The sequence below is a fragment of the Dermacentor andersoni genome, chromosome 1 (assembly GCF_023375885.2).
Source record: "Dermacentor andersoni chromosome 1, qqDerAnde1_hic_scaffold, whole genome shotgun sequence".
Lineage (NCBI taxonomy): Eukaryota > Metazoa > Arthropoda > Arachnida > Ixodida > Ixodidae > Dermacentor > Dermacentor andersoni.
In genome coordinates this window covers 64202493-64215801 of record NC_092814.1, presented here as the reverse complement: position 1 = coordinate 64215801, position 13309 = coordinate 64202493, and the positions used below count along the sequence as shown (strand labels likewise).

General features: G+C 47.5%; 1 protein-coding gene across 1 annotated transcript; it reads left to right on the top strand.

The window, feature by feature from the left end:
* Positions 1–4762: 4762 nt before the first annotated feature.
* Positions 4763–5185, top strand: LOC126546012 (uncharacterized). The gene has a single exon (XM_050194073.3). It carries the CDS (start codon positions 4763–4765, stop codon positions 5183–5185), a length of 423 nt encoding a protein of 140 aa, XP_050050030.1.
* The last annotated feature ends 8124 nt before the right edge of the window (positions 5186–13309 follow it).

Here is a 13309-nt window from a genome sequence, read left to right as displayed (position 1 = left end):
TAAAGCTGTTACACAGCTCAGTGTACCACCCACAGTCGAATTCCGTTGAGAAGCTCCACTCCGTCATGAAGCGCGTGTTGAGAGCATTGTGTTTTGAACAACAAACTGACTGGGAGCTGTGTCTGCCTGGGGTGATGTTTGCATTAAGGACCGCGCCGCATGCGGCTACGGGGTTTGCGCCAGCTGAGCTGGTGTACGGTCGCTCGCTGCGGTCTCCGCTTCGCATGCTTCGAGACTCGTGGGAAGGCAGGGGCGACGACCCAGTCGTGGTGGAGTACGTGCTTAGGCTCCTCGAACGCTTAAGAGCACAGGAGTTGTCAGGTGAAGCAATGGCAAAGGCCCAGCAGAGGGCCAAGGTTTATTATGATCGGACAGCCAGGGCCCGTCGTTTTGAGGTGGGCGATGAGGTCATGATATTGCGCACATCGCTAAAAAACAAACTCGACGTGCAGTGGGAGGGCCCAGCACGGGTTGTTCAAAAACTGTCGGACGTTAACTACGTGGTGAGTCTGCCAGGAAAACGGAAAGCACAGCAAGTTTACCACTGTAATCTGCTCAAACCCTATAGACAACGGGAAGCAGTGGTGTGTATGATGGTAAACGTTCCCGAAGAGCTTCCGGTCGAGCTTCCGGGACTAGGCTCAGTGACGAACAGAGAAGACACCGATCAAGTCATTAGTGACTTAATCAGTGAAGCACCGCTGTCGCCTGAGCAGAAAACCGAACTACACCAGCTCTTACAAGAGTTTCAAGGTCAGTTCTCTCAGAGGCCTGGTAGGACTTCTGTCCTTACTCATGAAATAGAACTTACCTCCCCAGAGCCAGTACGATCCAAGGCGTACCGGGTGCCACCCCGCCAGCGCGATATTATGGAGGCTGAGGTAAAAAAAAATGCTACAGCTCGGTGTTATTGAGGCGGGTGAGAGTGATTATACCTCCCCTTTGATTTTAGTTGAGGTACCGGGCAAGGAACCTCGTCCTTGCGTCGACTACAGCAGGCTTAATTCCATCACTAAGGATCAAATTTATCCGATCCCTAACATCGAGGAGCTCCTTGAAAAAGTTCATAGCGCTCAGTTTATTTCCACCCAAGATCTTGTCAGGGGTTATTGGCAGGTTCCACTTACAGAAGAGGCTAGTAGGTATGCGGCGTTCATTTCACCAATGGGAACATTCCGCCCAAAAGTTTTGAGTTTTGGTTTGAAGAACGCGCCATACTGCTTTTCAAGCTTCATGGACAAAGTGTTCCGGGGACAGGAAGAATTCGCTTTACCGTATTTAGATGACGCAGCGATATTCTCCGCATCCTGATCTGAGCATATGGCACATTTGCGGGCAGTGCTAACCCGCCTGTGCGAAGCGGGCTTGACAGTCAAGGCTCCCAAGTGCCAGTTAGCACAGGCCGAGGTTGTCTACCTCGGTCACGTGATTGGACGGGGTCGTCGCCGCCCCTCTGAAATAAAGGTGGCCGCTGTGCGAGACTTCCCGCAACCGCGCACGAAGACCGATATTCGATCGTTCTTAGGTGTCGCCGGCTACTATCAGAGGTACATCCCCAGATACTCTGATATCGCGGCTCCCCTGACGGATGCTCTAAGAAAAACAGAGCCCCAAACAGTCGTCTGGGACGAGACAAGGGAAAGAGCTTTTAGCGCCCTAAAGAGCGCCCTAACAAGCCAGCCTGTGCTACGATCGCCAGACTACACAAAAGGGTTCGTTGTTCAGTGCGATGCTAGTGAGCGAGGCATGGGCGTTGTACTGTGCCAACGGGAAAATGGAGAAGTGGAACACCCCGTCCTGTATGCTAGTCGTAAGCTGACCAGTCGTGAGCAGGCGTACAGCGCCACCGAGAAAGAGTGTGCGTGTCTCGTGTGGGCCGTTCAGAAATTGTCATGCTACCTATCCGGCTCGAGGTTTATCATTCAGACGGATCACTGCCCTCTCCAATGGCTGCAGACCATCTCTTCCAAAAATGGCCGCCTCCTGCGCTGGAGCCTCGCTTTGCAACAATATTCCTTTGAGGTGCGTTACAAAAAGGGGAGTCTCAACGGTAACGCCATATGGCTTAAGTCGAGGCCCCTAACGTAGGAATCAGCCTCAAAGTTGTTTGTTACTGATGTTTTTCTTCCTGAGGCAGGATTTTTAACATATTGCTTTTGTTTAGTGTTTCAAAGTCATGACGTGCTTTCTAGTGCAATTTTCCAACTTGTGGACGCGTTCTGAATGCTGCTAGACTACTGTAAGGAACTACGCAGTAGTATAAAAGGGGAAAGAGCCTGGCATGGCTTAGTGAGGGTTGTGTCGTACTTGCTGACTGAGCGATTGAGTTTCGGCGTAGTTCTAACGCTTGCTGGGAACGAGAACAAAAAAAAAAAGACAACTCTCCCAAAGTCACTTTGCAGTGTCCTGTGTGAGCCTGAACGTGAGAACGAGGCCTTCTCGGTGCGCTGCGCTCAAGAAACGCCGAGGGACGACCGACTACGGTTATGAGCATCATCGAGCGACATCCCTCTGGACAGCGGATGCAGTCCCCTGACCATCGGAATCTCCTTCTCCCGGCGGGGCGGTCTGTTACGTTTCGCCTCCGACGTGCGGCATAGCCGGCGCGGATGCAACGGACGCCGGGGCTTCGTTCACAGCGGCGGACATTTTGGCCAGTTCAGCGCTGCCCCAGCGCATCCTGCCAAGCGCGTCCAGGCATGTTTCAATGCCACGTGTCTTCGTGTGTGTGCGTGTGTGTGTGTGCATGTTGGTGCCCACGCTTGTCAAGGCGCGGCAGCCGGGGAGAGGAGCTCCCCAACTGTGAAGCGAGGAGGTCTGACCGGCGCCGGCCCGGCGGATACGTCACTTCTTGTCACAACGTGTCCGTGCGCCGCCGTCACGTGCGCCTCTTCCGGGCCGTTCCTTCTTGCCCTAGACTCCGAGAGTATAAAAGTAGCTGCCCCCGGACGCCAAGAGAGAAGCTTCGATTTATTCAGTCGAGTAACGTGGTCTCCCGTTTCTCCGGTCGACCTGACCGGCCGCTCTTTTGCGATGCTATAATAAACAAGTTGTTCTGTTAGCAGTCGACTCATCCTTTGCCAGGACCTTCGGGTGCTTCGAGCTGAGCCCCAGGCCGCCAGGCCAACGCTACCCTTGGGGCTTGCGACCCATTTACAACAAGGGTGTCCCAGCTAACTGTAGCCAGAGTTCAAGAATATGCTAAAGCTACGTAGCTGGACAGAACCAAGGTAATGTTTGCGTCGCTTTGAGATATTAAAATTATTTTTTTCATTCCACCTAATTAGATAATTAGTCTCAATTAATTATTAACTTTACAAATATTATTATTAGCTGAAAAGTGTCAATGAGAAAATTGTAGAGCGACATGAAAAACTCCTGATACAACTTTCTGTTGCTCAATACGTGCTACATAAAAGTGTTTTTCCGAGCGTGAAAGAAGCCCGCAGGCCTTCGTCCTGCAGTGGACATAAAATAGGATGGTGATGATGATGATGGTTTATAAAAAGGAACAAAGGTCAGCCCGAGATTTTGTGCTCTACCTACTCTTCGCTGAATAAGGGGAAAGGGGGAACGCTAGAGGGGTTGACGATGATGAGCTCGGGTGATGCCGAGTACCCAGAATAATGTCCCGAGAGAATGGTTGCCACAGGAGAGGCTAAAGCCTACCACGCTTGTGTGTAAGCTGGGCAGACGTAAAACAGTATTGTCTGTGTTTCTTTTTTTTTGCGTGTGTGTGTTCTACACAACACTTAATTCTCAAACTATGAACACGATGTTGTAGTGACCGTTTGCCACTTGACGTTTGCCACTTGCCACCACACCTCGCGTGGTGTCCACGTGGGGGGTCATTGGCCCTGCTCTTTTTTGGGACTTGAGGTGGCTGCCCGACAGGGGCACCACCCTGCCACTAGACAAACTTGTTTTACTGTGAAATAAAGCCAGTCTACTCTTCGTTGTCAACCTGTCAAAACCTGCATTACTTCCCTCCGCCCATCGTCGCCCCAGCTTGCGGCGGTGCCTCTTCCCTACACAACATTGGTCATAGCTGACGTAGATCTGATTTGGACGATCGCCGCCTGTACTTGCCCCTATCGTTGCGCTTGAGTGTTCTTTTGTGGGTACAGGATCGCCCAATAAAGAGTTTCGCGACTCACAGTTTTGCCATCATCTTATTCTTCGGCGTCATTACAACGTGACAATATACATCACTATATTGGATCTACTTAACTCAGGCGAGGGACTATATTGACGCCCTCTGCAAAATTTGTAAGCAGGAAGGTACGCTAGACCACGTAATATGGGAGTGCGCTGGCTCCCCTGCTGGGGCCAAGGAAAAGATTGACAGCAGAGTAGCCTGGGAGGCCTTGCTCCAGAGCGAGGCCGAAGACGACCAGCGTTGAGCAATCCGCCTGGCCGTTGAGGCCGTGAAGACTTACCGTCCTCAACGCGCGGGGACAGCTTCGTCCTTCCCCCATTCCTGCGTGTAGGGTAAGAGGCGGGCACCCCAGCTGGGTGGAATAATAAAGTTTTCAGTCAATCAAGGAAAAGGTTTGCCCGTTCAGACACCGCACTGGCATCGAGACAGAGAGCGCGCGGCCGCACGGTGTCTCGTGGAAAGAAAGACGACGTGTCGTATCTGTGCGCGAGCGAACGCTGAGCGCGGTGCGTGGCTAGCTTCTTCCCCGTTCGAACGTTTCTGGGGCCCTCTGGAAGTTCGACAGCGAAGGGAATCCTCTGGAGTCAAGTGGATCGCTGCAAGATGGATGCCGGACCATCGAAACGAGCACACGGCTGGGATCACCTGCAAGGACTCGACGAGGCATCAGCAAAGCGCCCAAGACTTACACTTTCGTCGGATACCCCACCGACTGCTCCAGCAATGGCTCATCAAATGGATCCTTCACCGTCCGCCGGAGTCCCAGTGGCCAACATGCATGAGGAGATGGAGTGGATACACCATCATCAGGAACTTTGCCTCCAGTGGGCCGCGTCCAGGTCTAGGCTTCCAGAAGGTCCCGTAAGTTCGCTGCTTCGGCAGGCCTCCATGGAGGAAGACTTGCCACCTGCCCATCTGGGCCATGCTCCTTTCATCAACTTCCAAATGGGCCTCATTTGCGAGCGCATGATGAAGGAACGCCAGAACCGCACGCGTGAGGAGTTCGACCATGTGTTCTCTGCGTAGCCCTCTAAGCAGCTCTGCGCATTTCTTCAACTTGCGCACCAAGAGAGCGAGAAGCGATACGGGGGCGCCACAATCAGCTACTCGTCGTGACGTGATTAGCGTCGCATCGCAAGGGGACATGCGCGAGCTCTGGCACGAGGAAGCACCAGGAAGAAATCTACTGGCAAAGCCTGCACTGTAAAGCAGTAATAAAGGTCGGGACTGAACGCATGAGTCTGTCCTACAGTTGCGTGTTTATTTTATGGAGAAAAAATTCGCACCCGCCAGAGGTGCTCAGGGGCCATGGAGTTTAGATGCAGAGCTCGTGGTCACGAGTTAATTTCCGGCTGCGACGGCAGCAAACCTAATGTGCTGGGATGAAAAAAAAATGAGAAGCTAGTGAACTGAGCATTATCCGCACATGGAACCCCAAGTGGTGGAAATTAATCCGCAACGCGGCTTACTATTCCGCCATACACTCACGTCTTTGGAACACAAGGCCCCATGCAGCGCAGTTTATTAATAAAATGTAATTCTGGGAGGTAGGTCTGCATAACGTGAGCGAGAATCGGCCTGGGAAGGCAAAATGCATAGCTGGTGTCGTCATCAATATCATTATCTTTATCCATGTATTCGACGGAGCTCAGAAAGGAAGTCGGCGGATTGGTTGTTCCTCAATGAAACGGCGCAATGCACTCTGGAGTATAGTGTACTAGAATAATGTATACTCTGGAGGATCGGCCATGAATCGGGCAATACAAAGGTTAAAAAAGTGCAATCAAATTTGTTGCTTTTGTAAGTGGTTAAAACAAAAGGTAAATAATAATTACGTGAAGTCATAGTAAAATAAAATATGTGAATATAAAAAGAAGAAAAAAGAAAAGCTTTGGAATGCAACTTCTTTTTGTCTCGCTCAGAAAATTGAAGAGGGCACCACAAACGTCATTCAGGCTAAAACCTAGTTCGTAAGTAGCAAAAAGCAAAACAATGTCGCATAATTTTTTTTGATCTCGTTGCTTCTTTACGACTGCCTCATGGGCTGCGGTGCTAGTGCCGCCGAGGAGCCTTCATTACCAGCTACGACAGAGAAGACGCGATGGACCGAAACCGTGGATGGGATCCACAGGTGTAGCAAAGCAGCTGTTGATTTTGATCTGTACACTGCAGCGCCTGCTTGGGCGTCTCCTAATACATTTATTGCGATTCGCATTCTTTTCCTACTTCGGCCGTTTTGAGCCTACCTATCTATCTATCTTGTTAGGCCGACCCAGTGACCCAAGTTGTCTACCAGTCAGGGCTATAGGGGATGCGCTCATGCACGGTCGTAGTACCATCATCGTCATTCCAGCGTCGTGATCTCACTCACGTCATGTCGTCGTTGGTTCTTTATTCTATGGTCATACGCCTTCGTCGATCCATCGACGTCCTTCCTTCTTCGTCATTCTGTTGTTGATAATGCTGTCGGCAATCAATTGCGATTATGCCTGCATTATCCTAACATCGTGTCATTGCGTCTTCATCAGATAGTCGCTACCATGCATCCGTTATCACCGTCGTCGTCATGCTATCGTGGTCATGCCATCGTCATTCCAGCTTCGTCACGCCATTTTCTTCATACCATCGTCGTTATCCCATTGTCATCGTGTCTTCGTCACGCTGTCGACGTTATACCACCGTTATCATTTAGCAATCGCCTTGTAGTCGCCATGCCGTCGTCGACATATGCCACCTGCGTCATTCCATAGTCGTCTACCCGCCGTGGTTGCTCAGTGGCTATGGTGTTGGGCTGCTGAGCACGAGGTCGCGGGATCGAATCCCGGCCACGGCGGCCGCATTTCGATGGAGGTGAAATGCGAAAACACCCGTGTACTTAGATTTCGGTGCGCGTTAAAGAACCCCAGGTGGTCGAAATTTCCGGAGTCCTCCACTACGGCGTGCCTCATAATCAGAAAGTGGTTTTGGCACGTAAAACCCCACAATTTAATTTTTTTCCATAGTCGTCACTCCGTCGGCATCGTACGGTCTTCATACCGCTATAGAGGCTAGAAGGTTCTTCTAGCCTCTATAATACCGCCATGCTCACAGGCGACCTTGTGAAGCCAGTGCCATAGCCAAGTGGGACAACACTGGTGCATGTCATATACCGAGTGACATAGAGTTTCTAAAAATATGAAACTCTATGCCGAGTGAGAAGACTTTCGGTAATTCTTTTAAAAATCATGCGCGGCAGGTAACGCAATTATAATTTTTGAGCTGGATTGCGAAACAGGTGGATATTACCTTGGCGAGAAATCGAAATGCATAATTGAATAATTAACAAACATTTCCTGATTATAACTAATTACAGCACATATTGCAACTTATGAAGTGTAGCCTGGGAGTTCGCAAGGTAGATCCGATTGAAACGAATTCTCCAGATGGCACCAGCTTCGAGATATTAATTTCCTAACTTTGCGAAGAAATGCATTGGTGGTCAAGTTACTTTTGTGCTTCAATGCATAAAACGGCATTTTATTGAAAACGTAAGTGGAACGACAGTGCATATTTACAGCAGGTTTGACGATGCATATCTCGGATGTGATGTAATCCACAGAATTCAAGTGGATATGCCTTGCAGTTGCAAGAGTTAAAATTTTTAAAATGTCATACGTTACGCAAGGTCATTAGTTAAAAACTTAAAACTTAAAGTTAAAAACGAGGTACCTCGATTTCTTGTGCAAATAATGTCCGCCTCTTCGAGTAGACCTGCTCAGGGACTAGAATTTTTGAACAGATAATATTTGAAGATTACTGAAAGTCTATGCAGAAAAACCCGGTATAAGCCGCCGTAACTTAAATTTCGGCATGACTACAGATGTTAAAAATACCCGATTTCAGAAATATGGTCTGTCGCTACATTGCTCAAGTGCTAACCACATTACCATCGACAGTCATCGTGAGGTACGAGTTCTGTCCTTATATTTTTTTCTTGGCTCATTCATCATCATCACCAACCTATTTTAAGTCCACTGCAGGACGAAAGCCTCTCCCTCTGATCTCAAATTACCCCTGTGCTGCGCCAACAGATTCTAACTTGCGCCTGAAAATTTATTAATTTCATCACCCCACCTAGCCTTTTGCCATCCTCGACTGCATTTCCCTGCCCTTGGCACCCATTCTGTAACCCGAACGGTCCACCGGATACCTAATCTACGCATTACAATACCTACCCAGTTCCATTTATTTCTCTTAATGTCGATTAGAATATCGGCTATGCCCATTTGCTTTCTGATACACACCACTCTCTTCCAGTCTCTTAACGTTACGCCAATCATTCTTTGTTCCATCGCTCTTTGTGCAGTCCTTAACTTGTTTTCGAGCTTGTTTGTCAGTCTCCCAGTTTCTGCCCCATATGTGAGCACAGGTAGAATGCACCGATTGTACACCTTCCTTTTTAATGATCATGGTAAGCTTCAACTAAGAATCCGAAAATGTCTGCCGTTGCGATCCAACCCAATTTTATTCTGTAAATTTCCTCATGATCAGGCTCCCTTGAGAGTAATTGTCCTAGGTAAAAGTATTCCTCCGCACTCTAGAGCCTGACTGGCGATCCTGAACTCTTGTTTCCTTTCCAGGCTATTTATTGATCATTATCTTTGTTTTTTGCATATTAATCTTCAACCCCACTCTTACACTCTGTTAAGCTCCTCAATCATTTGTTGTAACTTGTCCCCAGTGTTGCTGAACAGGACAATGTCATCTGCAAACCGAAGGTTGCCGAGATATTTGCCGTTGAGCCTTACCCCTAAGCCGTCCCAATTTATTAGCTTGAATACTTCTTCCAAGAACGCAGTGAATAGCATTGGAGAGATTGTGTCTCCTTGTCTGAGCCATTTCTTTATAGGTCTCATCCTACTTTTCTTGTGGAGAATTGGGGTAGCTGTGGAATCTTCGTAGATATTTCTTGCAATTTTCCCTTCCTATTGCATTTTAGGAATTTTTATGGAAACTGTCGGTGCGTTCATATCTCGTCAAAATAACAAAAACAAAATGGGAGAAGTAGATGAAAAATACCCGAGAAAGATGCATGGCCACCAACAAAACATTTAGTTGTTTAGAAAAAATAATGGTGATAATGTAACTTTTTCTAGCTTCAGTGTGGAAGCCTCACCATAGAGGACATAATAGGACGAGCTGAAAGATATCACGAGATCTTTTTAACACGACTGAAAGGTGTGAAAAAAAAAGAAAATGTATTAGCGTCCCCGAATTGATCTATAATCCGGGATTAGAATACACTATACAATGATGTGCACTGCGAAGCCCCAGAGAGCCCTTTGAGTGGCTGTGTACGCGTACAGTAAGCAACGGGAAGAATGTAAGCAAAGGACGCAAAAGGGAGGGGGGGGAAGGAGACTTTCGTGGAAGCATGAGCTCGACGCTGACAGGAGGTGGTTTGCAAGTGAAAGTTCAATTTGAGTGCTAAACAAACAGGTGAATGGCAGCATCATATACCTAACATGTGAAGAACACTGCGCATGACTTGCCGAGTGTTTGCACCGTCCTCCATGTGGAGGACAGTGGCTTGCGAGGTTGAAGTGATTCGCAAAATGTCTTCCACCATTGGTCCACCATACTGTCCATACGAAGTTGTTCTTTTTTTGTATACTTTGAGCGTCTCAATGGTAGGGAAATGACTCAGTGCTCTTGTATCTCCTTTTGGCACGCCTACGAATGGTTCGAACTCGCTCAGTTCCACGTCGAAATCTGTACGCTTTGTTGTGTACATAAAGGTGTACTTAGCCCCTTCCATCACACTTGTACTTGAGGTCCTCAATGCTACAGGCAATACAAGCTTCCTTGCATGCCTTTTCCACCTTTTTCTTCCAAGTTGACCATTTTACTTATTAAAAAAAAATTGTGGGGTTTTACGTGCCAAAACCACTTTCTGATTATGAGGCACGCCGTAGTGGGGGACTCCGGAAATTTCGACCACCAGGGGTTCTTTAACGTGCACCTAAATCTAAGTACACGGGTGTTTTCGCATTTCACCTCCATCGAAATGCGGCCGCCGTGGCCGGTATTCGATCCCGCGGACTCGTGCTCAGCAGCCTAACACCATAGCCACTGAGCAACCACAGCGGGTCATTTTACTTATTAGTAAATAGGAAAGGAGGAGCTACCAAACTCTAGGATTCTCAAATAAGTGGGAATATGGTCACTGCAGCGAGCCTCAATATCAGAAAACCATCGAACATGTGGCTCAAGACAGCGTGACATCAAAGTAATATTCAAGCAACTGCTATAAGTCGACCGCGCAAGTACGTTGGACTGCCATCGTTCATGATGCCCAGTTTGTGGTTGTAAGCAAAGTGCATAAGTTTCTGCCCCCTGGAATCAATTCTGGAGCTTCAGCAAAGCAAATTATGAGCACTGAAGTCAAGTTAGGAGTTCAGGGTCTAGGAGTCACCATCAAGATGTCTCGCAGTCGATCGCATTCGAACAGACTAGATTGGGAAATTTAGGTACCAATAAGGGGTGAAAACCACTTTCATTGTAATGCGGGGACACAAATGCTAGTTTTCATCATGAAGTCGCACCGAATGGGGAATGTACGTTAGTTCTGTGCGGTTATAAGCAATTAATTTGCTAGGTTCTCCACACATCTACGGTCGATGAAATGAAAGCGCCGTACCAAGAGAGCCTTAATCCTTCTGACACGCTGGGTTGCCATATAGGAAATCCTTAGGCGAAAACGTATTGACGAAAACATGATATCCGTGATTTAAGTCATCAGGCATTGTACTGTAAAATCATCGAGCTGCGTACTTTATCGCGAAGTCAAGGCAGCGGACGATCCATGGCGCCTTTACGCAAGGTTTTCAAGCACTGGGTTTAGAGCATTCAAATTTTGCACTCCACTTCGAGCATTTGGTGAATTACAATTGTCCACAACCATGCGAATCACTTAGAGACGTGAACATCGTCCCAATTTGGCAGTCCCGCTTTTGGGCAAGGCACCAGAGCATTGTGGTACCCCTCCTTGCTGAAGCTCATCCACAACACTTATCCTTTGCAATGGAAGCCATGCTTCTCCACGGCATTCATTTCATCTGCTGTATTCTTGGTGCACGGATTGGATATTTTCTGCAGCACTAGCGCAGTGAATAACAAGAGGCTTTGAGGAACGTATCTTCTGTGTGCGCCGAGTAGAAGTCCTTGACAAGCGTCTGCAATGAGAACGTCGCCCAACGTCAGCAGCTGCTTCTCGACGAGTCTCTCACCATTTTTTTCCAAACGAAAAGTCCCAGCTTAACCTTTGGATAGTCCTTTGACGAGCTGTCGTGGGGCCCCTCACAGCTTGGAAATCTATAAGCTTTAGCCTGGCAATTGCCTGCATAATGTTGTGCAGCAGGACGGGAACACATCGTAGTATTTCCAGATGTTGCTCGCATGACCTGGCACTTCTCGCATTTTCGGCTCTCAAGTTGCTTGGGAAGAAATGGCTGAACAGGATGACGCAAATGACGAAGCTTTACGTGCGATGGAAGGCAGTCACTCTTCAAGATGATCTTTACACCTTGGGAATTTCAGAGAGGAGGCACCTCGATTATCTTGATGTTCTGAGAGTGCATAGAGGGTTAGGGGAGACTCCGTACTGGAGGGCTCCATGTTAATTTTGACGACATGGAGTTCTTTAATATGCACCTATATGTAAGTGCACGAGCGTTTCCTTTTCTTTTTTTAGAATTTTGCCTCCTATCTTAAGAATGCGGTCGCCATGGCCAGTAATCGAACCCGCAAACTCGTGCTCGGCACACAGCACTGCAACCACTGAGCCACCACGGCAATGAACAGTGGAGAAAGCACGAGAATTGCGCATGCGATTCTCGTTTTTTTTTTTTTGTTCATCTAGTGACAATATCTAACTATTTGTTTGTGGCAAAAGTCTTCATCCTTAATTCATGCTCGTCACTTAATGAAGAAGGCTAGTTCAAAGTGCCAGCATTCACTATATTTGAAAGACGATATCACAGTAAGTGCATCGCAGGATGCATGTAATGCTGAAACATAACTAATTAATTATACTATAACGGGAGTAGCATGGCAGCCATTTCATACAAAAATCTCTTTCCTCCGATAAGGCGTCCAATGTTCTGGTCCTTGACTGCAAGGCCAAGATCACCGATTTTCGGACAGCCTCGATTTTGATGCTGGTCGAGGCCCCACGAGAACGATAAGGTCACATGCAAAGCGCGAGCATTATGGCTAGCAGATAAAACTTGCCAGCTCTCCCTCAATCACTGTCATAACTGTGCAGCGTTTCCACAGCCCTTCATTGAGATTTACTTTTACATTATACAGCGGTATACTATATTGTTTCAGCATATCTAACCTGAATGGCACTTCGCAAAGAGGCCTTGAAGCCACTGGCAACTGTTAGCTGTTCCCGGTCAAAAGGAACTATGAGACTTCTGCATAATCTAGTTTTCCTTCAGAATAGCCGTAATGTTGCAAAATGCAAAACACCTGGTCTGAAAACCTCCAGTTGGCAGAATTTCATGGCAAAAAAGAAAAAACTGGCCTATTGAAACGCACCTTCAACACAAGTTGAAAAGATCTGCCAGTGAGGACAATCTGACACCATCTTGCATGTCCACACCTCATTCACATTTTAATTCCTCACCAGCTCTGTACCACCTTACTCTCTCATAGACACACCATTACTTTATAGGGGTGAGGAACCCACCATAACGACATGCACCCACAAGGTTTCTTGCATCCACTCGCAATAATCTTCAACTGTTGCACTGCTAGCTACAACATTAATTACTATCAGAAAATTATTCTGCATGCTTGCACTGCGAAGTGCAGAAATGGGTTTTATGGTTCAAAGGCATCAACATTTTCCAAAATCTTTTCGTTCTCGAATGTAAAATGCAGAAATACAGCTAAGGATCAAACCTGCCGCCCTGCACCTCATATTGCAACTTCTAGCAATGGTGTCTCATTGATAAGAAATAATGCAACACAAAGGACAAGGTAGCTATGTCTTTTCAGTTTGCCCAGTTTTGTTTATCACAATTTTGTAATTACTACATTTCACCACTAGTTCCATCTGCAATTGCAGAACGAGATATAACAGCAATGACAACAGCCACAATG